General features: G+C 42.6%; 1 protein-coding gene across 3 annotated transcripts in view; it reads left to right on the forward strand.

Annotated features, from left to right (window-relative positions):
• Pum3 (pumilio RNA binding family member 3) overlaps positions 1 to 25,578 on the forward strand; it is a 34,797-nt gene extending 9,219 nt beyond the window's left edge. For all 3 annotated transcript variants that reach the window (XM_052761637.1, XM_052761638.1, XM_052761639.1), the window contains exons 8-18: positions 736 to 910; positions 2,329 to 2,432; positions 3,582 to 3,660; positions 5,863 to 5,961; positions 6,762 to 6,815; positions 10,329 to 10,409; positions 16,180 to 16,322; positions 16,931 to 17,153; positions 19,458 to 19,545; positions 21,308 to 21,398; positions 25,309 to 25,578. In XM_052761637.1, the coding sequence (XP_052617597.1) occupies positions 736 to 910; positions 2,329 to 2,432; positions 3,582 to 3,660; positions 5,863 to 5,961; positions 6,762 to 6,815; positions 10,329 to 10,409; positions 16,180 to 16,322; positions 16,931 to 17,153; positions 19,458 to 19,545; positions 21,308 to 21,398; positions 25,309 to 25,441 (1,270 nt within the window). In that variant the 3' untranslated portion in view covers positions 25,442 to 25,578. The remainder of the gene's footprint in view (positions 1 to 735; positions 911 to 2,328; positions 2,433 to 3,581; positions 3,661 to 5,862; positions 5,962 to 6,761; positions 6,816 to 10,328; positions 10,410 to 16,179; positions 16,323 to 16,930; positions 17,154 to 19,457; positions 19,546 to 21,307; positions 21,399 to 25,308) is intronic.
• Positions 25,579 to 26,061: the final 483 nt, after the last annotated feature.

The raw sequence follows: 26,061 nt of genomic DNA on the forward strand, positions 1-26,061 counted from the left end.
TCTGAAGTAGGTCATTGTGTTAGTCCATGTCAGGGTGGGATGATTTTTCTAATGATGTGCTGTTGGTACTTATCCACACCAGCCTTTCGGGTGTGAGAATGTACCAGAATATGATAGCAAAAAAAATAAGTGATATGCAATTGGTAACATTTTTCCTAACCAGTCCTGGCTATTATTAGCTGCTCAAATGCTTTAGAATAAATCTTTATTTTATTTCCATTTGTCTCCTTGACTCTGTCCTTCTCTGACTTTCCTTGTGGTCTGGTTGGAGGAGCTAATGAAGGCACTTTGTGTGCTGCTCACTGTTCTTGACTCATCTCAGTTCGTCTAGTTCTCACAGCAGCTGTTTCTATTTTGTGAATGAAGAGACTGGGCACAGAGAAGTTAAAGACCATAGGACTGGGCTGTAGCTTAGTGGTAGAGCATTTGCCTTGCATGCATAAGGTCCTAGGTTCAATCCCAGTACTGCCAACGATAAATTAAGGAAGAACCTGGTTGGTCTTTGAGCTGGTCAGCGGCTGGTTAGCCATCTTTTCTCACCAGGGATTGCAGCCTACTTTGTCTTCTAAGCATTGAAAGTGCGTGGCGTTTGATTTGCCCACTCACAAGTGTTCCCGTGTAGGAGAACTCCCCTCTAACACAAATATTGGTGAGCTGGCCTTTGCAGAAGTAAGTTGTGGGTTTATTGCCACCCATCCACCTCCTGTCGTTTTTCTGTGTTCCTTTTGACTGTAGAAGTAAACCGCAGATAGCAGAGATCATCCGAAGCTTCAAAGGTCACGTGAGGAAGATGCTGCGGCACTCAGAGGCATCGGCCATCGTGGAGTATGCGTACAATGACAAAGCCATTTTGGAACAGAGGAACATGCTGACAGAGGAGCTCTATGGGAACACGTTTCAGCTTTACAAGGTGGCCTTTCTGGAAGTTCGTTCCCTGTGTGTTTATTTTTCTGTGTGGTCTTTAAGTTTCAGGGTCCTGTATTTAAGATGTTTTTACCAAGCTAGTCCTTCAGGAGACATCTCATAGCCACTCTCTTCGATTATATGTCTGTGCAGTAGGAGCAAGTGGTCACTGCATGCTTCCTCCTCCAGAGTGCTGCCTTTAAATCCCCTTCAGATCATTCCGTGTTTGTTGCTTCCAGCTGCTGTGTGTGTGATGCTTCAGCACTTCTCTTTCTGCAGTCAGAGTGACATCAAAGACTGTAATAGTGAGCAGAGTTTTAGACCTGCTCTAGCCAGCTCTGGCTGGGGTGTACTGGCCTTCTTCTCGTTACTCTGTCTCATGTTTCTTCCCGGGTTTGCCTTACCTTGTCTGGATCTGGAGAGGAAGGGTTCTGGAGACCTGGCATTGGGTGGAAAATAGAAGTTGAGTCTGAGACCAGCCAGTGAAGGAACTAGTACTGCTCTTGGGCCTACTTCAAACCTTAGGACAGGATATACAGGTGATATGAAGGGATGTGGATTGATTGTGGGGTTGCCTCCGTTAGCTTCAGTTCCTAAGTTGAGTTGCTGGAGCATTTCTACTGTGACACTTGACCTTGGGAATCTCCAGCAATTCTAAAACACACCAAGGCAAGGATTGTGAGTAGGCACATGCTAAATGCTTGGTAAGACCTGATGGCTGGCGATTTGGTTGGTGCTTAGCCTGGCTTTAAAAGTAGAGCCAGCTCCCCATTTCCATGACTTCCACATCTTACAACTCAGCAAACCAAAACTATTCAGAAAAAAAATATGAATAAGATAAAATAATTGCTGGGTGGTGATAGCCCACACCTTTAATCCCATCACTCCGGAAGCAGAAGAAAGAACTCAGTGGATCACTGAGTTCGAGGCCAGCTTGCTCTACAGAGCAAGTTCCAGGACAGCCAGGGCTACACAGAGAAACCCTGTATCAAAAAAAACAAAAGGAAAAAAAAAGAAAAATGGATGTCTGTACTGGACATGTGTAGATTTTGTTCCTTATTGTTCTGTGAACAATATAGTATAATAACCATTTGTAGAGCATTTATGTGTTGTTATGTAAGTAGCATGAGATGGTTTAAAATATCCCAAAGGATTGTATGGATTACATATAAATACTTAGTTGTTTTATGTGGGAGTCTTAAGTGTCAACAGGTTTTTGTATCCATGGGAGTTGCTAGAGCCAATCCTCCACAGGGATGTTCACACACTGGCAGATGTATAGACAGGGAATCAGATCATGAGGAACTATTCATGGACATTCGTTCTAGAAATGTGAAACATCTCAAACTTACTTTAAACTTGTTTAACATGGTTGTAGTTCTTGCTTGTTCTGAAGTGAAGCATTTGATTTTTCCTCTGTTTCAGTCTGCAGATCACCCCACTCTGGACAAAGTGCTGGAGGTGCAACCAGGAAAACTAGAGCTTATTATGGATGAAATGAAGCAGATTCTGACTCCGATGGCCCAGAAGTAAGAAAGGGTTTTTATTTACATATTGAAAGAGGTATTTGCAGGAGCCACATTTTACATAATCCTTGCCAGAAAGGAGGCATTGTCCTCCCTGTTGTTAATAATCTATCGTAAATAAGAGTATAAAACATTTTGTTTGAAACTATTCTTGATGCAGATAGACATGGCTCTTCTTGACATGGTATCTTATTGGCTTACTTGTCATAGTGGTTTATAAACATTCTTAAAGTGATAAAAACCTTTTTTTCTTTTTTTTTTCAAAGTAAAGTGTTACACCGAACCTCGGTGTATTGAAGTTTATAGAGTTGGTTGTTTAAACTGTACTGTAGACTTAGAAGTTTGTGCTTGTTGCCTTCATGTCTTTGATACCTGACAGAATGGTTGGGAGCAAAGCTGCTGCTACCAGGCAGGGTGGGTGTGACCCCTGATGTCATGTCCTCTCACCCCCTAATCCTGTGTAAGCGTGGACAGCTTCACCTCTCTGGGCCTGGTTTCCAGACCTGTGGTACTGAAGTGATAACACATCCTTTGTGGGGTTTTATGAAGATAAATGGATTAAAATATTTGCAGAGCCCTTAGAAGAGTGCTTTGTGCATCGAGGCATTTGTGTCTGTGGTGGGTTTGCATATTCTATGTCAACTTCTAGGTTCTTGATCTTGAACATCGGCCAGCACTGCGCTGCTGAATTCTCCACACATCGTATTGGGGGCATAGACAAGTAGGGGTTGTCGCTACCGGTGGCACTGCTGTGGGCCATTCAAATGTAATGCTGCTAAAATTACTTTACGATACTGAGACATTTTGAAGAATGCTTGATAGAAAATAACCATTAGGAATCGGGTCTGCATGTGAATTTTTAATGAGGTGTCCAGTGCTCAGGGTCGGGGGAAACACTACAGCTCTCCTTGTGCATCATCTTGCTATAGAGCCTGGGAATGTGTATCCTGCTCTCGGTTGTGATGACACTAAACCAGTGTTACAGTCTAAAATTTTTAACATTTTAGTATTGCTGAAAGATACAATTGATTTATGACACACTGTGTTTAGTGAAAACCATTTCACTTAGATGATTTAGGACCAATAGGGTTGCCTGTCTTTGTGTTGCTGTTTCGATAAATCTGATCTGATTCTCTTCCCTTCCGTTTGCAGGGAAGCTGTGATTAAGCACTCGCTGGTTCATAAAGTATTCTTGGACTTTTTTACCTATGCACCCCCAAAACTTCGATCAGTAAGTCCTTAGTTTCTGTCTTTGAATCAGTGTAAAGCCAGTGTGGTGGCACACACGTTTGAGATTTGGCACTTGGGGGCCTGAGACAGGAGGATAACCATGAGTTTGAGGTTAGCTTGGCCTCCAAAGTGAGCTCCAAGCCAGCCTGGACTGTGGTGTGACACTGCGTCTCACAAAATGAAACAGACTGAAAATGGGAAAGGAAAGTCCTGTAGGACTTTGTGGGGCTGCTCTGATGTACACAGTCCTTTAGAAACGCCAGGGTTCCTTTCTCCCTTAAATAACCATGGAACAGGCACTGAACAGATCTGCTAAATCTCTTTAAAAATTCTGCTCTAGCCCCCACCCCAGAAAAGAATAGAATTGACCCTAGTTTGATTTATGATACTGAATTTTATATTTTAGTTACAATCTAGAGAGTGTCCTCTAGCTAATCTGATCTGAAAGGTAACTTACATTGGAGGATACCTCGGTGTTCCAGTAGTTTTAAATAAAAAAAGTAAATAAATAAATAAACCATACCTGCTTTAAAAGGTTAAGGGAGGATACTTAATGTGAAACTAAATGGCCTGTGAAAGCCTGGACCTTATGCAATGGAAGGCAGAGGACCAGTGAAGGTAACTGCACTGTCCTTCAAGTCAGCGGTGGGAATACAAATGAGATGGATGCCTTCATTCCCCGAGCTGTGCGTGCTTCATCCAGCCGTGACCTGTTGTCCATTGGTTCTCATTTTCTAATTGCAAGGGCTGACTAACCTGATTTCTCTTAACATACATGCCTATTGCACACTCCTGGGAATTTTGAAGCCCGCCAGTTAGCATGGAGAATAATGTCTCTGCAGCCCCTCCCTACCATCCCCCCAACCTTGTGGCCAGAAGAACAGCACTTGCTCTCTTAGGAATTTCCCTCTTCCCTACAGAACTCAGTATTTTGAAGTTTTTGTGCCAAGAGTGTTTTGGTGACAGTAGAAAACAGCAAACGTCTGGAGTGGGCATAAAGTGACAAGACCTCTGGAGATCTTGGAAGCACAATTGGAACCTGTGTTACCCTCCCGCCCAATATCTTTTTATTAATTCTTTGAGAATTTCATACATGTATATATTTTGGTCATATTCTAATTCTTCCCAGATCCACTCACACTCCCCCAATCCCATGCCATCTTTTTTTTGATAACCCACAGTTCAATTTGTGCTCCCCATATAGTCATAGTTGAGGGACCGTCTACTGGCCGTACTATTAAAGATTGGCTCCCTCCCCTATAAGCCATCAACTGTGGGTAGCTCTTTAGCTCAGGGTCGGGGCTTTAATGTTCCTGACAGCAGCTGCTGCTGTGGGTTCATGGATACAGTGGTCCTGTCCTGTCCAGAAGTCTGTTTTGCCCTGTGTCTCCTGGAATCTTTCCATCCCCTCTGCCACAATATCCCCATAAGCTTTGAGGGGAAAAGCTATGATGTAAGTGTCCCGTTTATGGTGGAGCACTTTTGGAGAAATTCTAAAGTTCAGCTCTGTGACCTGAAATCTACTCTTGAGATTCATCCCTGGAGAGGATGGTACCTTAGGGTGAAGTACAGCCCTTTTCTTTCCAGACTGTAGTCCGGAAATGTGGTCCCCGAATGTAGAAATTCATTCGGGACCCCTGTAGCTATTGGGTTCCAGAATGCATTTATATCCTGGCTGTTCAGATTTTGAAAATAAATTAAATGATTTTTTCCCCTTTCAATTTTTACAAAAAGGTTATCTGTAAGTAAAGGCCTATCCTAAATGTTAGCACAGAGATTTCATTGAGAAACACTATTTAAGTGTTTTGGTACACAATTCATATGACCTGTAGAGATCATCCAGTCCTATGGTAAACTAAACCACAGGCACTTCAGTCAGGATGAGTTTTGATTGTGTTTGTTATATTCACATGTTGGGGAGTATGATCTTTTCCCATCTGTTCTGTTAAACACCCCCTTAGAGCCGCTACCCCTGGCTGCTCTTTCTGTATTCATTAGAATATATCACACATCACCTGTGACTACTTTATAAAAATAGATATAGTGGGAAATTGGTTCTGTTGTTTATTAGAAATTGCTCTGAGCTGTATTCGCTGCTTTGTTGGAAAGAATTTGTCTAGAAAGAGGCCGGCTGTAGAATTCCAGCCTGAGGTGTCTGCTGCCTGAGCTCCCGCCTTTTCATTCTCTGCCTTCTGGTCTCTAGGAATTAATCGAAGCCATCCGGGAAGCAGTGGTATACCTGGCCCACACACACGATGGCGCCAGAGTGGCCATGCACTGCTTGTGGCATGGTACCCCCAAGGTAAGTGTCAGCGCCGTGCCTCCCCGCAGTCTGACTTGATGAGCCTTCATCTTTGAGCCTTTAGTCTTTGGATCCCAGTTGTACAGAAGTGTCATCTTCTGGAAGTTGTGTCCTAGGGCCTCCCGGGGCTTTGGCGCCTTCTCTGCTTCAGCAGAGACCCAAGGCGTCACTGAAGGTTAGGAAGAAACCTCCAAGCAGGTGACACGTTCATGCTCAGCCTGAGCTTACGGAGGTTTGGGGACCCATGCTCTGTTCTTTTATTCTTCATTTAATGGTCATATTGAGAATGGGAGGAAGGCAGAGATAATTCGTTAACTACACCATACATGTGTTCCCTGTGTATTAAGTACTCTGTGGGAAAAGGTGAACATTGATCACGATCATAGAATTTTACATATTTCATCCTTTAAATGTTCGTTGTGTTTTATCTGCCTTTTACTTATTGCAAATTTAACTACTGCGCAAACATATTAAGCACATCTGTGTGTTAGACTCTTGAAGGCATATCAGACATTGGGAGAGGGATGGCTGTACAGGTGATCTCACTAGGTTTGCCTGTGCCTTAGACTTCCGTGGGTCCATATTTGTGCCTAAATGGGATGACATAAGCTGGAGATTGTATAGCTCCTTGTGGAGTGTTTTGGCTCACGCTGCACTGTTTTTCATTCTGCGTCAATCTGGTCTTTTCACTAACAAAGAGACGATGCTGATGAAAATGTAACACTGCATAAGTATTAACTGTGCGCTAAGCTTCATCTATAAATAAATAAAAGTTCATTGAATCAGTTTTTCCTTTTAAGGACAGGAAAGTGATCGTGAAAACAATGAAGACATACGTTGAAAAGGTGGCCAATGTGAGTACAACAAAAGCATGTTTGTAAAGTCACTAACAGTGAAGTGAGTTCATGTCTAGCGGAGAAATCAGATAACTGCTTCAATTTGTTTGTTATATCTTCTTCTGTCCGTTTTCTAGGTTACTTTGCACAACATAGGGTTCATACTATGGTTCTCTCTGCACATGAATTGTTTGTATGTATGTGTGTCTTGCTAGAGATCGAAGAAGGGAATTCCTATATTCCAGGCCTGTGCACTCCACCCCAGGCCCTGTTTGGTTGTGGTGTGTAAAGACTGATCTTTATACCTGCTTTATACCTGTCTCCAGCCTCGGTGACTACACATGGGACTTCTGCTGCCGGTTTAAGCCATATATATACCTAAGTAAACAATGTCACATTGTAGTTCAGAAACTTAATACTGGTTTTTGCTACCACCAAAACTGTAAAGAGTTAAAATTTGTCTGTTTTCTTGGTATAAATTTATACTGTGGTCATGAAAAAATTAAGGTATTAAATATTTTAGCTCCTTGGAATCTATTGGAGGATTAGTGTTAGATACAAACGTTTAGTGGTGGTGGCAGTGGTTTTTGTGGGTTTTTTTGTTTGTTTTACTGGGGATTGTTTCTAGCTGGGGGAGCCCCTCAGTGGATCAAGTACTTAAAATTGAGCTCTGGCCTCCACACATGCATGCACAAGCAATCTTACCCACACACCCGTGCATTGCCATCCACACAATAATAAAATTAATACAAGTTTTTGTGTATTTAAATGTGGGATGGTTTTTCCATACCAGCAATACAAAGTAATGCTAAAACTAGGTTACATGTAGTAGTAAATGTGGTTTTAATTATATAGTTGAGTAACTTTATCAGTTACTGGTGAGTGGCAATTACTCTATGTTCAGCCTTTTCCTGTTTTTTAAAAAAAAAAATCCAATGAGAACAACTGAATTAGTCAAATTCTTAGTTCAGCAAGTGCTGTTCAGACCAAGGTAGCATAGATGCTGTGTGATACAGTTAGTATTCTGTGGCATTGGGAGTGACGGGCGTTAGTGTGCATTGGTAAGCAGCTGTCTTTTCTGTAAGGTGAAATGTGGTATTCTTTTTCCAGCTTGAGATGTACAAGAATATTTTATTCACAGTTTGCAACTGAGTAAATTTTGTGTGACATTTAATTGAAGTACTTACATTAAAATTGAGTAAAAACAGGATGTTAATAGAAAGTTCTGTCTAAACTGTATTAGTAAGGCATTTTCTAAATAATAAAATTAGACTTTTTAATTTTAGATTTTGGTTACATGAGGTAATTGGCCAATTCATTTTTGAGACCCTTTCCTAGTTTGGCATAGTAGTGGTCACAGAACCTGGCCGTCCGGCTTCTTTTTAATTTAAGAATTACTTCTGAGGGAGGAGGTAAACATAACCCAGTAGATTTGAACTGTAAATTATTTAGAATCACAAATGTTATTGTTCAGTTTTGAGGTTTTTAGATTTTTATTATTCCGGTCTTTAAATTTTATTGAGACTTCCTTTCAGGCCTCGCATTAGGTCTGTCTTGGTATCTTGAACGGAATCACTGTGGAGTATTTATGGTAGTCTGTAAATGTCGGTTAGATCAAGGTGGAGTTAGGCCGTCAGCGAGTCCGCTGGTTTCCTGGTTTCTCGGTCCCAGCTGCTGAGAGAAGCATGTTCAGTGTCTAGATGTGATTGCGGAATTGCCTGTTGCTCTCTTGTGTAATTAATATGGAATGATTGTCGAACTTGAGCAGAAATGATCATCTCTTTGTTCGGTGTGATTGTGCCTTTCAAAGATGGTGCTACTGTGTCTACATTTGAAATGGAGTTGTGGGCCAGCGTCTCTATTCACACGGAAATACCTTGCAGTTAGTTGTGCTCTGCCTCCCTGACGGTAGTTTTCACTGTCCTTTACCAATTTCCTCATCTCGGGAGCCAGTTTATTTCAATACATGTACGTCTGCTTGCCTCACTTGTAGTGACTTTACAGTATTCCCTTGCATGGCTGTACCATGATTCACTTAGCCAGTCTTTTTCTGTTGGATCTTGAATTGTCTAGATTCCTTAAATTATCAGCACTCCAGTAAACATTTTATATGTGTCTGTACATATGTGGAAGCATGTCTAGGATAAATCCCCAGAGCTAAAATTGCTAGGTGAGAACATACATGCATGTTGTTTTAATGTTGCCAATTGCCTTCCAAAGAAGCAAACCACTTTACGTTCTAACCAGCATGAAGATGCCTGCTTTCCCCAAAAGTTGAATTCCAAGAGGTGATTGTAGGCACAGTGGTTTTTGTCTAGTTCTTGGGGTCAGAATATTTTATATAGTTTGCGTGCTTTTCTTTTTATTGCTGTGTGTGGGTTTAGGGGAGCTTCTTTTTTGTTTGTTTCTTTGTTTTGGAGCTTGTAGATTTTTGCTGTTTGTTTAAGGAGAAATCCACCATGTAGCCTCTGGAACTCAATCAACTGTGTAGACTGGGATGTTCTCAAACTTATAGCAGTCTTCTGGTCTCCCTCTATTAAATACTTAGATGTATTATAAATTATAGGGATGCACCACTGAGCCTAGCTCTTGTCCAGCTTTTGTATATGGTTCGGGGTTTTGTTTTCAGTATTTGTTTAAATATCTATAGCTATTTTCAAAGAAATTCAACAATGTACAATAAATGCAATTGGACAAAGTACAATAAAAATAATTTGTAGTCCTTTGACTCGGGTGTTTTGCCTTCTAAAATTTTCTGTGTATGTACAGATAATTTATGTATGTATATATATATATGTCATAATTTTATGAAGGTATGTGTATATTTTATAATGTATATATATAAATCGTGCCTAAGATTATCCGTTTCTTTTTTGGTGATTTGAATAGTTTCTGTATGTAGTTGTATGCACGTCCCCTCCTCCCCCAATTAATCTTTCATTTCATTGTCTCATTTAAAATTTTCAAGTTGCCATTCATTAACTGGGTGTTTGCTTATATGTTGCATCCTGATTCCTGGGCTATTTGACGAATATGTTTCTGTTTCTGTTCAGTCAACCTTATCTCAAATATGATTAGCTAGTTCCTTTGAGTGACTGATTCACCTTGTTTGTGTAAGGTTGGACAGATTATTGTGTAGGCTATGGGAAGGGTGTGTAACAGGGAAAGTTTTTTGTTTCTTTGGTTTTTTTCTTTTTTTGAGACAAGGTCTCACTATGTCATGATAATGTAGACCAGGCTGGCCTCAAACTCACGGAGCTCTGGCTGCCCCTCAGATGTTGGGATTAAAAGTGTGTGCTACCACGCCCAGCTTTCTAGGTTTGCCGTTATTTTGTCTTACTAATTTTTATTACATTAACTTATGTAGTTTATGTGTAGGGGATAGGTGGTATGCACATGTGTGGACGTCAGAGGAAAGTCTGTTGTCCTCTTCTACCATTTGGGTTCTGGGAATTGAACTGCGGTCTTCAGGCTTGGCAGCCTTTACTCACAAGAGCCAATTTAACCTTTTCTGTCTCCCCGTTCTTACAGGGCCAGTACTCTCACTTGGTTTTGCTGGCAGCGTTTGACTGTATTGATGACACTAAGCTTGTGAAGCAGATAATCATATCAGTAAGTAATTTGGATGGGCTTGAATTGGTTACGCCGGCCAGTGGCCAGTGTTGGAGTTCAGTTTCACATGTTATATGAACACTTTGACTTGTGCTTTTAGTTCACATTTTCTGACTTTAGTATGTCTTATTTTAGAGGCTTGTTCTGTTCCTATATGAATTCCAATCTTGTAACTGGATAGTAATTGTTTTAAACACCTAAATGACCATGGTAAAAATAAGACTTGACATTTCTACTTTGGATTAAGGTTGCATGGAATTTTTTTTTTTTTTTTTAAGCAAAGCAGTGCTTGGATGTGATTAGTAATTGCCTTATTTAGTGATTCTTCAGTTTAACACACTTGTTGTGGACAAGCAGCCTCTGCACAGTTGTGTCCTGTTCATCTGTCCCTATATGCAGGGCTAAGCTGCTGGAGAAGAGAATACTTAAAACCCATTCAGCTAGCCGGGCGGTGGTGGCGCACGCCTTTAATCCCAGCACTCGGGAGGCAGAGCCAGGCGGATCTCTGTGAGTTCGAGGCCAGCCTGGTCTCCAAAGAAACCCTGTCTCGAAAAACCAAAAAAAAAAAAAAAAAAAAAAAAACCCATTCAGCTGTGCTTGTAACACCCTTAACAAAAGGTTTTGTTAAAATCAGGTTTCCTAACCTCCTACTTGTGTCTTAGCAATTACTCTGGTCTAATCCAATGACCATAAGGTGATAATCCTTGAGTAAATGTCTTTATCCCTGCATTTGACTTTCAGAACTCTTGGAAAAGCTAACCCAAAGTAGACATGGTGTTCAGAATTGTGTGTCTCCCGCCATCCTCTGGGACCATCCTTTTCTCATCTTACTTTGTGAGCCTATTTTCCTTATGTAGTATGCACAAGTATTGACTGGAGAAGGTAGAGATTGCCAAACTAGGGAAGAGAAATTGCAGTCTTGGTAGCAGTGACCCAAATTGGAAATGTTTTGAAAAGGGCTTAGTTTTTGCAAACGCAGCTTGTTCACCTGTTTGCACACGAATGGAGTCTTGGAGAAATCTTAGTGATGAATGAGACTCTTACAATGTCTGCAGAGAAAAGCCTGTGGTCAGGTGGGGGTGCTGTGGCCTCTCTAGTCCAGCAGGGTGAGGGTAGCTGGGTGTTTCCAGTTTATCCCTAATAGTAGGGAGGGAGAGGGGAGATCTGCTTTCCTAGATGGCAGCTGTAGATCCCAGCTGTGGGTTTCTCATGCCCCTGCTGCCACTTTCCAACTTTGTTCTTGATTATTTTAAAGTTGGGATGACTTTTGGGGGAGTAGGATTGTGGGAAGGAGCGAGTTGGCAAGATTTTGTGTCACAGACTGAATATTTTGACATGTTTCTTGTGACTTTCGTACCCTCTTGACTCCAGTCAATAGTCATTGTTTTTCATTCCTGTGACAGAGATGTGAGGCCGTAGAATTGGCTCTGAATAAAGCTGTTTCACAGAAATGGAAACTGACTGGCCCATTGAAAGTTTGCTTTTGTGTACTATTTCACAAAAAACGAAAATGTGCATAACTGTTCCAAATGGATTTCAAGGGAAACAAGCGCCCTTCAGGACTTGCCAGAATTCTCTGCTGGGTTAGTCTTCTCCAACGACTTATCTCACTTCAAGTTGCTGTTGAAGGCGTTTTCATTTCTTGTGCTTATCTGTCTGCGGTCCACAGCTGTGGAACCCACATTCCTAAAGACTAACTTGAGGCAGCTCTCACGGACATGCCTCTCACTGACAAATGCTCCGCCGGTTCTGTGGATCATTAAGTCCCGAAGTTAGTGATAAAGTTGTGATATGGTCATCACTCTTGCATTTTTCCCACCCAGCCACCACAGAATCTGTTGCAGTGCTTTTTAAAAATACCCAGAAAGTTGAGCATTGCCAAACACTCCATTCAGGGTATCCGTACTTCCCAGAATGTCAAGTTGGAATCTCAACCTGGTCAGCTATACCTTTCTTTGACCTTACAAAATAAATGCAAGCTGTCTCCCATCTGCTTTCCTTTCCAAAGTGAACATACCTCCAAATAAAATGTGATCCCATTTATTCTGGTCTGCTTTGGCTGGTTTCATAGAAGTGTTCCTAAGGAAAGGGATGGATAGCCTAGCCAGGGGCTGTCTGGGAATGAAGCAGTATTGATGCATATTTTAAATGCCTCATCTTTAATAAATAATTACAAAGTTACAAAGAATAATATACCGACTACTTAGCCTTCCATCATGTGATACAAATAAGTAAAACCTGGCTAATCATGGTGGCTCACGCTTACAATCCCATCACTTGAGAGCCAACAAGCCTGGAGGATTGCCATGAATTTGGAGTCCAGCCTGGGCTGGATAGTAAGATCCTATCTTTTTTTTTTTTTTTTTTTTGTAAAGGGCTAGATAGTAATTATTTGAGGCCTTATAGGCCATATATGGTTTGTCTTGTTTATACTTTTAAAGAATGTTTTGCAATTAAAAAAAAAGGAAAAGAAAAACATTCTTAGCTTGATGAGTGTATAGAAAGTGGGCACAGACAGGACTTGACCTATGGACCATAATTTTTTCACTTTTAAGTATTTCGTTTATTTTTCAATGACAAGTAGAAATAGTCCACTAGTGACTATACTGAAGTTTATAGTTTTTATTTTCATGGTGGTGGTTAGTGTTTTTTATACTCTTAAAAACTGTTTTTTGGATCTCATGTATGTAGTTCATTTGGTAGAGTGCTTGTCTCGTATCCATGAAGTCATGGGCTCCATACCCAGCACCACATAAACCAGGTATGTGGTATATGTTTTAGTAATTCCAGAACTTGGAGGGTGAAGGCAGGAGAATAGGAAGTTCAAGGTCATCCTTGGCCACAAAGCAACTGAGGCCAGCCTTGGGATACACGAGACCCTATTTTAAGAACAAAAACCAAACTATTTTTGGAGGAGTGGCCGTGAAGTTCAGTGGTAGAGCACTTATGCAGTACACGAGAGGCTTGCAATCCCTACCACTGCAAACCAAAAGCAAACAAACAGCAACAAAACCCAGAAAAACCCCAGAAGTTATTCTTCCTTTTTTATTGGATTTTGCTATTCCATATAGTTCTTAATCACATATGTGTGGACTCTTAGTTTCATTTCTGTAGCTGTGAAACTTAAAAAAACAAACTACAAACAACCTTGGCTTACAATTTACCCGTATTGTGGAGAAGTCAGAGTGGGCATCACATCCACAGAACATGTCACGAACAGACAGAAGAAATGCCTGGATTCTTGCTTGTCAACTAGTTTTTTCCCTATACTGGTCAATACCCCCTGCCTAGGGAATGGAGCTTCTCACAATAGACTGGGTCTTCCTACATCAATTACCAGGCAAGACAGTTCGACCACAGTCATGTCCAGAGGTCAGCCTGATCTTGATTCCTCAGTGAGACTCTTCCCAGGATATTCTAGGTTGTACCAGACTGACAGTTAAAACTAACCAGTAGAGTCCTGTGACTGTGTTTCCCACCCAGACACTAAGAGAACCCAGTGTTGCTAAGAGTTTCCTTCAGAGTAATTGGTTTTACCAAAATGTCAGGTTGAAATCATAGGCTGATCATCACTCTAAATAAATAAATAAAATCCCAGGCTCCTGCTCTGATCTCTCAGCCACATCTCTGCCTCTCACTTGACATTTCCTTAGGTTAGTTTTCATTCATTTTTAGCCGTTAACTATGGTCTGACAGGACTTACAAACTCAGAAATGCCCATTGACCGGATGCTTACATGAGTGAGGTACTCAATAAAGAGGGAGGGGGTCGAGAATGGAGAGACTGCATCATGCCCTAGTGCAGCCAGAAGGTAGACTAGGGGATAAAGCCTTGTCTTTGAAGTGCTCAGGCTTCCTGGTCATTTGACCTCCCTCGGCTCCTCTGTTGCTGTCTATCATTTAGGTCTCTCCTATTTATTTTTAACTTTCTATTCATTCTCTTGCCTGTTCTGCTAGACTTTAGCTCCCTGTGGCTAAAGTAGTTCCTATTTGTTTTTCCTTCCCACATATGACCTATTATAGCAGTGTGCTTACTACAGGCTCAAGTCTCAAGTTTCTGTTGCTTGGTTTAGTTCTGTCCTTATGGAAAATGTGTACCCCCAACTCCATTCCCTGTGTGTACTTTTGTTTTGAACGACTAGCTCTCTTAAGAATGCCAAGGGGCCTGGGCAAGGGTTCCCCCTGCTTAGTCAGAGCAAGTGAACTGAATGTGTCTATGCATAGATGTTGTGCATACTGGCTGCGCCATGAAAGTAGTCCTTGTGGGGGGTGTCAGTGGAGTCCACAGATTTGGTGGCTCCCGCCTTTCCTCATTATGCTCTGAAAAAGATGTCAGTTCAAGTGCACCGAGGGCATGCTAAAGGTTCCCTGTGTTGGATGCATTAAACATCTCATTACCAAAAGCATGGATAATAATGCTACTTTGAGATAATGAAAAGAACTCCACACCTTGTAGCGAATTCTGTATATTTTTTCCTGGTGTGATTGAAATTGTAGATTCATTTTTAGATTGTTAGACTTATTTCTGAAAGCCTTCGTGTTTTGTGTGGAAATCATGCTGTGACCTTTGACTTCTTCAGAGGTAATTCAGAGAGCTGGATGAGGATCCAGCTGTAGTTCTGGAACCTGGTTGCGAGAAGGATCATTCAGCACTCTGCAGTGTCTGGTTCCATTTCAACATGTAGCCAGTGTCATTACTGTCATTAGGCATCAGAAGAACATAGATTAGTGCAGAAGTTGAGGGGAGCCTGGGATTTTATCATCAACAAACATGAGATGCTGAGTTTTGCTGTATTTTGAGCCTATGGTTGATGGTTTTTAGTTTAGTCCTTTGTACTACTAAAATCACTAATTTAGTAATAAATAGTTGTTGGTGTTTTTTGTCTTTTTGGTTTGTTTTTTAAGGGCAGACTGGGGCTGGAGCATGGTTAAGAGCACTTTCTGCTTTCCCAGAAGACCCAGGTTTAATACCCAGAACTCACATAGCAGCTCAGAATTCTCTGCGGGTACTGCATGCGTGTTGTGCACAGACATGCTTATAGACAAAACACTCATACACACAATAAAAATTTTGTTTAATTGTTAAAAAAAAATAACAATTCTGAGTATATGTCATCGTAAGAGGATTTCTTCCTTTTAGAGGAGGGATATGACAGATTTGGAGTAGGGATCAGGACTAGTCAGATCCCTGCTTCTGGTCCTGACCTGTAAACTTAGCTAGTGAATGAGTTCTCTCTGTGGCTCCAGGTAACCTGTTGGTGTTTCTCACTGTGGTAAACAGCCTTCGTTTGCTATAATAAGCAGCCTAGCTAAGCCTGTGTTAACTTTGTGGTTTACAGGGCAGCTTCCTCTCCCATGCCTCAGCAGGGAAGTTCTGAGGCATGTGCTTCATCAAGGCTCATGCTACATTAAGTGCTCCTGCAAATTGACTCTTGTCTACTCAGATCACAGCAGGTGCTGTCCTTAGTAATAGCAGCCCATAATACTCCTCATAATGAATGGAGATAACTCTAACTTTTTAAAAGTCCTTAGGTTTGATCAGTTAATACAAACAGGTTGTTCAACAGTGATGGCCACAGTAGATAATTAACTGTTCTGATTATAATTCTTTGTGTTTTGATAAGACATGTCAGAATTAACTTCACATTTGCTAGTGAGTGCACTGAGGGAAATAGCCAAGGGTGTGTTCCTCATTCCCATCAAATCCCAGCTGAACTTTGAGAATGTAAATAACACTGCAAGGGTTTTGTTTTTGTTTTTTAATTATATAGGAAATCATCAGTTCCTTACCCAGCATAGTGAATGACAAATATGGGAGGAAAGTCCTATTGTACTTGCTGAGTCCCAGAGATCCTGCCCACACCGTACGAGAAATCATCGAGCTCCTGCAGAAGGGTGATGGCAATGCACACAGGTAACTGCCAGCTGATGGCTTGGTGCCTTTGGTCCTCTCCCAGTATGCTTGATTCTTTGTGAGGAGTGCGTGTTCTAATAAATCCTCATTGGTGAATTCCATTGTTAAACCTGAGGTTTTGATAGTCTCGAGACTGTCCTTGAAAGGAAATGGCAGTACCAGGCTGAATGAAGCATCTACTTGGCACACAGTAGGCCTTCAAGTATAGTTTGATTTTTGGTATGCTTTACTTTCAGAGCTCCTGATGTCATATATTTTAATGTCCCGAGAACAGAGTTTGTGAAGTACTCTGAACACGTCCTGTCTTGCATGATAATTTGTCATTATTTGGTTTAAGATCGCCTGGATTTGGGAGGGTTACTTGTGTGTCTGTAGTGTAGAAAGCGGCTTCCTTTGTTGAAGTCTTGTTCCTCGCCAGGTAGTGTTAAGAACTTGAGAATGGAAAGATGAAGCCCAGCCTGTAACTTTCACTTACTCACTGTCTGCATCCTCAGCAGAAGGACAGACAATTACAATAGAGTGTGCCCCGGGTTGTGATAAGCTCCTAGAAGTTTGTAATAACAAGATCTGCTATTTATCTTACCACCTCATTCAACATATTCCTACAGTAAGAAAGACACGGCCATCCGCCGGCGTGAGCTCTTGGAATCCATCTCTCCAGCTTTGCTAAACCACCTGCAAGGACATGCTCAAGAGGTAGTGCTGGACAAGTCTGCATGTGTGTTGGTATCTGACATCCTGGGATCTGCTATTGGAGACGTTCAGCCTGCCATGGATGCCATCGCCAGTTTGGCCGCAGCAGAACTGCATCCTGGTGGCAAGGACGGAGAGGTGATGTACTGTTGATTAGAGTGCTGGCAGGAGAGCCACAGAGCTGCAGAAGCCCCTGTCATGGAGACTACAGAGTTAACAGTAATCCAGTAGCACATTTGAAAACGATCAGAGCGCCATAGTGGGAGTACTCGTCCTTCTCAGAGATGCAGTGATTCTGTACTGCCTGACGTCACATGCTGTGGCTCTTAGATATGTGTGGCTGGCCCTTTACTACCTTTCCAGAATAGTCCATGCTTGCTGTGGCAGCCGCTTCCTCCAGTGGGAAATGCTATCCTTTTCTCCACTGCCCTGTGCTCCATCGGTGCACAGACTAACTCATCCCGGGGCCCACAGTTCTCTGTGAAGTCTTCCCTGATTCTGACTCATTAAAAAAGACTTGCTTAGCCAGGTGCATAGCTACAGACCTAGACTTGAGAGAGAGAGGCAGGAGGAATAGGAGTTCGAGGTTATCCTCTGCTGCATATGGAGTTCAGGGCCTGCCTAAGCTAGATGAGACTCTCTCTCAACAATTGATACAAGTGCTAAACAGCTCCCCAAAAGCTTGCCATTCGGAAGACACACTGATTAAGTAGAGTAATTATTTAAGTTAATATTGAAACAGAAACTATGAAGGACAACTATGGGTTCTGTGGGGTTGTATAAGACCCAGCTTGTCCCCAGGTAGCCTTCCTGGAAACAGATGAGCCAAGCTGAACCCTGAAGGGTTAGCAGCTGGGCCAAGCATGATGGAAAGGGGAGGGTGTACTGCAGCCCTAAGGAAAGGAGGGCTACTGAGCCCAAGACTCCCAGTTGGAAACAGCAAGCAAACAGGAGGAAGGCAGAGGCCAGTTCACACAGGGCCTTTGTCCTGCGCTGCCTTGTAAGCTCACAGAGCTCGGAACTAGCTGGTTATAGGGAACTACCATTTTTGGAAGCTTCGACCTCTGCTGTCACTTAGTCTCACAAAAGCCTTTATGTGCTAAACAGAGTAGCCTTTTATTATGATCCCTGGCATTCATTGCTCAAGGATATAAAATAAGCTGTCCAAGTTCTAAGCCTTTCATTCATTAATCAGAAAAGCTATGAATCTGTCAGGAATGCTTAAAAGATATTCCTTGCCCTTAGAGTTTGGAATCCATTGGAAGGCACATACATGCCACTTTTTGCATACCTTTATGCATAAAACTGAATGCTAACATCTGCATTTTAGTCCAGGCCGTAGGCTGCAAACACTGGATGCCTTGTGGTAGCAGCACTATATTATCACAGTGCAGAGGTGCTGCCGCACTAGGGCAGGGTCTGCCTTCCCTGCTGAGCTCTTCCGCTCAGCATCTTGCCAGGTGTTATGTTTTGTCATAGCCAGCTTCCCCAGCCTCAGCATCTCCTCACAGAGGGTCTCAGGCAGGAAGGAAAGCAAGATCGGGAAGCCTTTTCCTGACTGGAAGATGGTCTCCAGGCAGGCTTTCCTGCCATGTCATTAGCTAGAATTGGTTTGAGTCCCATCTGCTTCCAGACCCATCTCTGGCAGAGTGACTGGGTGGCTAGGTCTGCTTACAGCCACTGAGGATGTGGCCCCTAAGAACACAGCCTTTGGAGGAAATAGCTTGGGGGCTACCTGTTGACTAAACAGTCCAGCATCTTCTCCACAGCACAGTTATTCTTTCCATCTCTAATTCCTTCTAGCCATGGGTCAGGTCTGGCACTCAGCAATGTTAAATACCCATATGCATTTGATTCTGAATAAAAAGGATGCATGGTATTGAGTGCCTGGCATGCTACTGACACATGCATTGGAAGAGACAAGTGGGTTGTGATCTGAAGCCCCTGGCTTCCTGGAGCAGATCAGATGAATGTATGATGAAATAGTGCTCATTATTTCTCACACTAAATGAGGGGAGACTGTTGTTACTGTGGAACAGTTGGTAAGGCCAGCAAGTAAGCTGCAGAATGTTTTCGTGGCCTGCTCTTTAGGTCATGGTAGTGAATGGTACTTAAACACCATGTCGTGTTCTCCCAAGGGGTTTATTTGTATATCAGATCAGTGTATTACCATGGGAAGAGCTGGCAGCTTCACCTGATTTTAGAACATTGTGTGGTACTGTTTAAACAGAAGCTCGCCAATCCCTGAACTACCTTGGGGGGACTGTGATCTCCCACAGAGCTATGCTTGCTGCACCCTGGGAATGTGATGGGTATTCTGGATAAAGATTTCTTAAAATGTGAAACTTAACTGCATCCATGTCTATACATGGGCTAGAGATAGGCTCATGTGCCGGAGATGGATGACAGTTTTTGAAATAACACGCTTGGGTTCTTTTGTAGCTTCATGTTGCCGAGCATCCTGCAGGACATCTGGTTCTCAAATGGTTAATAGAGCAAGATAAAAAGATGAAAGAAAATGGAAGAGAAGGTAGGCTGTGTGTCTTACATGGAATTGCTGCATTTCTGGACTTTATACTGGTCATTTAGGTCCAGGTGGGATTTACCAGATGTGTAGAATTCATGCCTGTGACTAGGTAATGATTAAATTTCAAGGGCCGGGCTGCAGCTCACTGGTGGACTTCTTGCCTCCCATGCAGTTTGAGCAGTTTCTTGAGACGGCCTGCAGTGCTGTGGCTAGCAGGGCCGTTAGTGCAGGGCAGCACTGTCACCTCTCACTCTAAACTTTAAAATAAGGACTCGGGCCTGGTTTTCCTGCCGTTTTTAGATAAGACGCTGTAATAGTCAGGAATAAGATGTAGTGAAGCAACCTTTCCATTATTGAAAAAGTCAATGCATAGTTTAGATGAGTTAGACACGTTGTTAATGTCCAAAAAAGTTCCTAATGAGTTTTCAAAGTAAAAATGCCAGAAATCCTAAAACAAGGCTGTTAGCCTTGGGTGGGTGGTTGTCATTTTCAAGCACAAATGAGTGTGTCTGTCTGTTCGGTTATGTAATGTTGTGTGACAGACCTCAGGCTGAGTGGTTCTCTGAGCAGTCATTTGGGGTTTAGTGGAGTGGAGTGTACCCACTGTTACAGTAGCTCACTCACCAGACTTCCACCAGTTTTACCTTGGAGCCAGCAGCCTCCCTTCCTCTTCTTAGACTGCGTGGCCTTGCACACATGGTGGTTGATTCGTTTTTTATTTTTATTTTTTATTTGTGGCATGTTGTGTGTGTGAATATAGATATATGTGAGTCATGGCATATGTGTGGAGGTCAGATGAGGCCAGCTGGCCCTTGTGCTTCTAGGAATTCTCCTGTTTCTACCATTGGAATTATAGGAGTGAGTGTATAAGAATAATCTGAGCATTGCATGGGTCCTAGGAACTTGAGCTCAGGTCCTGTACCCACTGATTCACTTCCTGGCCCCAGTGGTTGGTTCGTAGATTGAGCATCCCAAGGAAACAAAGCACGTGTACGCTTTTGCCTCATCATTAATCCTCAGAAGTCATCCCGTGTCACTTCTACCATGTGCTCTTGGTCTGAGCAGTGAGACCACCCAGAGTCAGCAGAAGACTTAGACTCCACCCTTAATGGGGGCTGACAGCATCTAGAAATGCACACAATGTACAATGAGTTGCACATAGAGGACACAGTGAATAAGATGCCAAGACCTTGCAAACAGAGTTAAGATGAACAGTGTTTAGGGTGGGGGAGTCTTGGCTAGCCTGAAACTCATGGAAGTCCCCTTGCCTCACCCTTCAGAGCCGGAACATTAGGCATAATTATTTTTGATATATGGCTATGAAAGCATCGTAGAAATTGCCATGACTAACCCAAATGGTCATTCTTTAGCCACTAACCACGTTATTGGTCCCTTCCAGTTCAGCCTTTTTATACAAGGGGAACCAATTTTGGCTGCATGTGAAATGGCGCTGTCAAACATTTACTTGCTGAGTAGGTCAAGGTTAAATCATTAAGTATTACAAAGAAATGTAGATGTGACCAAATGAGCTTTTTAAAATAATTTGTTTTTCTTGGGTAATTACTGCCAAAAATAGTTTGGAATTTGCATCAGAGTTGAGAAAATTGGCAGTATTAACATAGTACTAAATCTGTACTAGAATTTTAGTGTGTATAGGTGAGGATTATTTTTAACTTTACTGTTGAAACATTTGCAAACTAAAGGGTATTGAGATGAGGGGTGGGAGTTTGTATTGATGTTCACTAAGTTCCGGTCTACTTTACAGGTTGTTTTGCAAAAACCCTTATAGAGCATGTTGGCATGAAGAACCTCAAGTCCTGGGCCAGCATCAATCGGGGTGCCATCATTCTTTCCAGGTTGGTGGATACATCATGCAACACTTCTTTACCTTTATTTCTTTTTCTAGAATTTATTCCCAGCAGTGTGGTATTACTCCATCACTCATGGTCCAGACAAATATTAAAAAGGAAATATAGGGGCTGGTGAGACAAATGCATTTGCCACCAAGTTCAACTACCAGAGTTGCATCTCCAAGACCCCTAAGATAGAAGGAGAGAAATAACTCCCTCCGACATGTACACACATTTTGTGGCAAGGAGCTGTGCGCTCACACACAAACAATAAACAGATGTGACTTAAATTTTTCTTTAAAGGGAGCTGGAGAGATGGTTCAGTGGTTAAGAGCACTGGCTGCTCTTCCAGAGGACCCGGGTTCAATTCCCAGCACCCACATGTCAGCTCCAACCTGTCTGTACCTCCAGTTCCAGGGGATCTGACACCCTCACACAGACATATGTGCAGGCAAAACACCAATGTACATAAAATAAAAATTAATTTTAAAAATTCTTTAAAAGCAAATGGAGCTTTTCAGTCCTCAGATTTAACTGTCATCTTGTGGGTGTCAAAGGTCACAGAATTTTGACATGTGCAATATACATAATTTCATTGCATTTGTAGTTTTGACCAAAACACAATTACATTTTCTCTTAATGAGTAAGTTGTTTGCCTCTGGACTGTCACAAAGCTCTTTGAGTCAAGCCTAACTTGAGAGTTTATTTTCATTGTCTTTAGAGATTCTGGAATTGATAAAGGAGTTGTTAATTGAGAGAAGTTGATGTGTAAATGGAGTCCTTGCTTACAGACTGCTCTCTGGACTAGGTTATGTTGAGTTTATAATGTACAGGTCATTTTATAGCATCTGTATGCTTTTGAATCAGTTACTGTTTCTCTTCTGCTCTGTTGCATCCTAGTTTACTTCTCAGTTATAAAACACTGGCCAAATCAGCTTTGGGAGGAAAGGGCTTATTTTATCTTCCAACTCCCAATCACAATCCATCACTGAGGAAAGTCAGGGCAAAACCCCAAGGCAGGACCTGGAGCAGAGACCGTGGACGAACGCTGCTTACTAGTCTGCTCCCATTTTACCTTCAGCTCCCTTTCTTACCCAGCCCAAGTCCACTTGCCTAGGGCTAGTGCGTGGCACGGTGTGCTGGGCCCTCCTCCATCAGTTAACAGTTAAGAAGTGCCCCTGTGGCCAGTCTGATGGAGGCAGTTCCTCAATGAGGTCTCCTCTTCCCGGGGACTCTACTTTGTGTCAGGTTGACAAAAACTGACCAGCACATCCACTGCTTATGAGAAAACGTACTCCAGTCTGAGGCTTCCACCTTGTTTGTGGAGCTTGCTGTACAGTATAGCTGTGTGGCTTGTAAATAGTAGACTAAAAATTCCAATATACGGTCTGGTCTACATACACAAGAGTTCATATTTACGTAGTCAGTGTCTTTGAATGTATGGGTATTACATGCAGATCTGGCTCTCTGTTTCTTAGAGAAATGAGTTCATATCCCAGTGGATGTTAAAGAGTCAGAACCCATTCGCTGCGACAGGAACTTTTTTGTCCTGCATTTCTTTACTAGGCATTTGGAATGTTAACACCTACTGACATGCTTTCATTCTGCTCGGTTAACTGGAAATTTCAGTGATGCCATGAAATTAATGTGTAAAGTTTGCTCATCCCTCAGCACTCCCATGGGTAGATCTCAGACAGAAGAATGATTCGTGTTTCTTATGGAGCTCTGCCTGGAACTGTATGGAGACACATGCAGTGTCTGAGGTTCTAAACAGAAGCTGAATGTGACGTGGCTTTAAATGCATTCGTCTTATTTGCTGGATACTGGAATAGCATTTGTTTGCCAAAATCCCTGCCTGTTTACATTTTAGTTCAAATATGTTTTCTTTTGGTACTATTTAATGCTGTGTTTGTTGTCTCTGCCACAGTCATTATTAAGTCACTGAAAGAGCATTTTGGGTGAAAAGAGGAAAAGCTCTGGATGCTTTACAGAGAAATAACTCTGTAGAGTTCTCTAGCACCTGAGAACATAGGCCCTAGATAGTCTACCTGGGTTTCAAGCCCTGCCTAACTGTGTGACTTAGAAAATCATTGAGCTTTCCTGGTTTTTCTTGGTTGTAAAACAAAAAGTTAATAATAATCTTAAAGCTGTTAAGAACTCAAGGCATGTAGAATGCCTCTCACTATGCCTGTGTTTAGTGCATACTTAATAGTGCTAACTTGTACTAATGTTCTGTACCATGTGACCGTTTAGCCAAGGTGATACTGTAAAGACACTGAGTGACAAATCCATTTCAGGGCACTTTGCTAGCACCCATTGTCATCTCCTATGAGCTGTAGGATGCTGCCTGGTGCTGCTAACCCACCTTCCTCTTTGTTGACGTGATGGAAGTTACTGGGACTGGGGACTTTTGAAAATGCCAAATGATCTCCTAGAATGTGTTTTAGAGGTTGACATTTACTTGTGGTCCTAAAGAACTTAGGAGGGAAAGGAAATTTGGGCCTAGTGGCCTGTGGTCTGGTACCTGTGACCCAGCCTTGTTTAATGGTTCACATTTATTGTTTACTAAGTATCAAGCTCTAGCTTAAAAAAACAGCCCTCTGGGAACTGGGGGCCTGGCTCAGTATTGAGCATGGGCTTAGCATGAGTGTGGCTATGCTTGGCACCAGAGTGCAGCCTTAAAATGCACATAGTTAGTGGTGCAGTATGTACCCAGCATGTGTGAGATCCTGGGTTCAGTTTGCCACCAAAAGCAAACAACCTGGAGGAGAAAGGTGAATTCTCTTGTTAATCCCATTCTCCAGATCAGGAAACCAAGTCTTAGGCATTCAACATGCTCTGGGTTGTATGGTTACTGACAGAAGGCAGGTTTCTTGCTAAATCAGGAGCGCTATTAGGTTATGCCCTTCCACTTCCACAGCACAGTGTGTCGTAGGTGTAGAGTTCAGTGACAAGGTCACTAACACTTGGCTTTCCTCCCATGCTTTGCTTGCCACACCTGTTCACTGGGTGAGCTCACCTGTGCAGACAGTGCTCCTTGGCCATCTTTAGGCATGTGGTGCTGTGCTGTCAGTACGTGAGTAAAGCACCCTCTTTCTACTGTTCTGTTACTGTGAAGAGACACCCATGACCAAAGCAGCTAATAAAAGAAAAGCCTTTTGTGGGGGCTTACTTACAGTTTCAGAAGGTAAGTCCATGACCATCGTGGCAGTAGACAGGCAGACATGGCACTGGAGCAGTGGCTAAGAGCATCTGACCCATAAGCAGGAGGCAGAGAGGTTGAGCAAGTCTGGGTCTGGTGTGGGCTTTTGAAACCCCAGTGGCTACACCTCCTGATCCTTCCCAAACAGTTCCACCAACTGGAACCAAACATTCAAATATATGAGCCTACGGGGGCCGTTCTCATTCAAACCACCACACCTGCCAAACAGTTTTAAGGCAGGATGCAATTAAGTCATAAGATAATCAAAGTCAATGGAGTCTTGTCTCAGTGACTCCACCCACAAGATATGAAGCATTTCCATAGTTTCAGAATGTAGACATTCATTTGGTGAATTTTAATTTTTTTAACTACATTTATTTGGTGGGTGTGGGTATCTGTGCATACATACATGCCATAGCACACATATACTGGTCAGGGAAGAAGTGAGAGTCAGTTCTTCTGCCATACGAGTTCCAGACATGGAGCTCATTGGCTTGGTAAGAAGGCAGGTGCCTTTACCTGCTGAGTCATCTCACTGGCCCTCATCTGATGAGTTTAAAAAAAAAAACAAAAACCAAAAAAACCTGTGTAATACACTGTACATAGCTACAGGAGATGACTGAACAGCGTCTTAGTTACACTGTCCATGTGGGTGGTGTAGCAGATTCAGGGCTTTTATGACGTTTAATTTTGTCAACCTTTTCTTTTCTTTAGCCTTCTTCAGAGCTGTGACCAGGAAGTTGTAAACAAAGTCAAAGCTGGACTGAAAAGCCTGATTCCGACATTGGAAAAAACCAAAAGCACCAGCAGAGGAGTCGAAACTCTACTGGAAAAGCTGACTGCGTAGGCATGCAGGATGAGCAAGCTGGAACCTGCTGCTTCCCGTGGAGATGAAGGGCGGATCCACCGTACTCATAACTGGACACTCTATACATGTAGCCTTTGTTCAAGGACCTATTTATATAAAATTGTTTCTAAAGGAGACTTTCTGTTTAATGCCAACCGTCTCATCTGTCAGGCCGAGTACTGCACAGGTCGCAGTGTGGCAGTGTGGCATCCAACTGGTGTGATGGGCCTGGGTGGGTGTGTGTGTGGTTGCATGACTTGATCTAGGAAAGGAGACAGCTGCAGTCCAAGAAGACTTCCTGGAGAAGGTGGGCTTTCACGGACTATTACGATAGAAGAAGGAAGGACGTGAGAAATCCACGTGGAATGTGTGGTGGGAGCGGTAAAGTGACCCTGCCCTTGGTGGCAGCCTTTGGTGGGGACAGCTGCTCTGGTAAGTTCAGCACATGGAGGACCCTGTGCTAGAGGAGTTAGGAGATCATAGGTCATTGCTAAGGTTAAGGTTGCTAGGAAAGTCTTATCTCTGGGTTTGGGCCTTCAGAGTAAATATACCTTGTGATGGGGCATTCTCCTTGGGACAGCCCCTAAAATAATCACAGCCCTTAGGGTGAGTAAAAAGGG

This window comes from Peromyscus californicus, unplaced genomic scaffold (assembly GCF_007827085.1).
Source record: "Peromyscus californicus insignis strain IS unplaced genomic scaffold, ASM782708v3 Scaffold_4__1_contigs__length_199733344, whole genome shotgun sequence".
Classification (NCBI taxonomy): domain Eukaryota; kingdom Metazoa; phylum Chordata; class Mammalia; order Rodentia; family Cricetidae; genus Peromyscus; species Peromyscus californicus.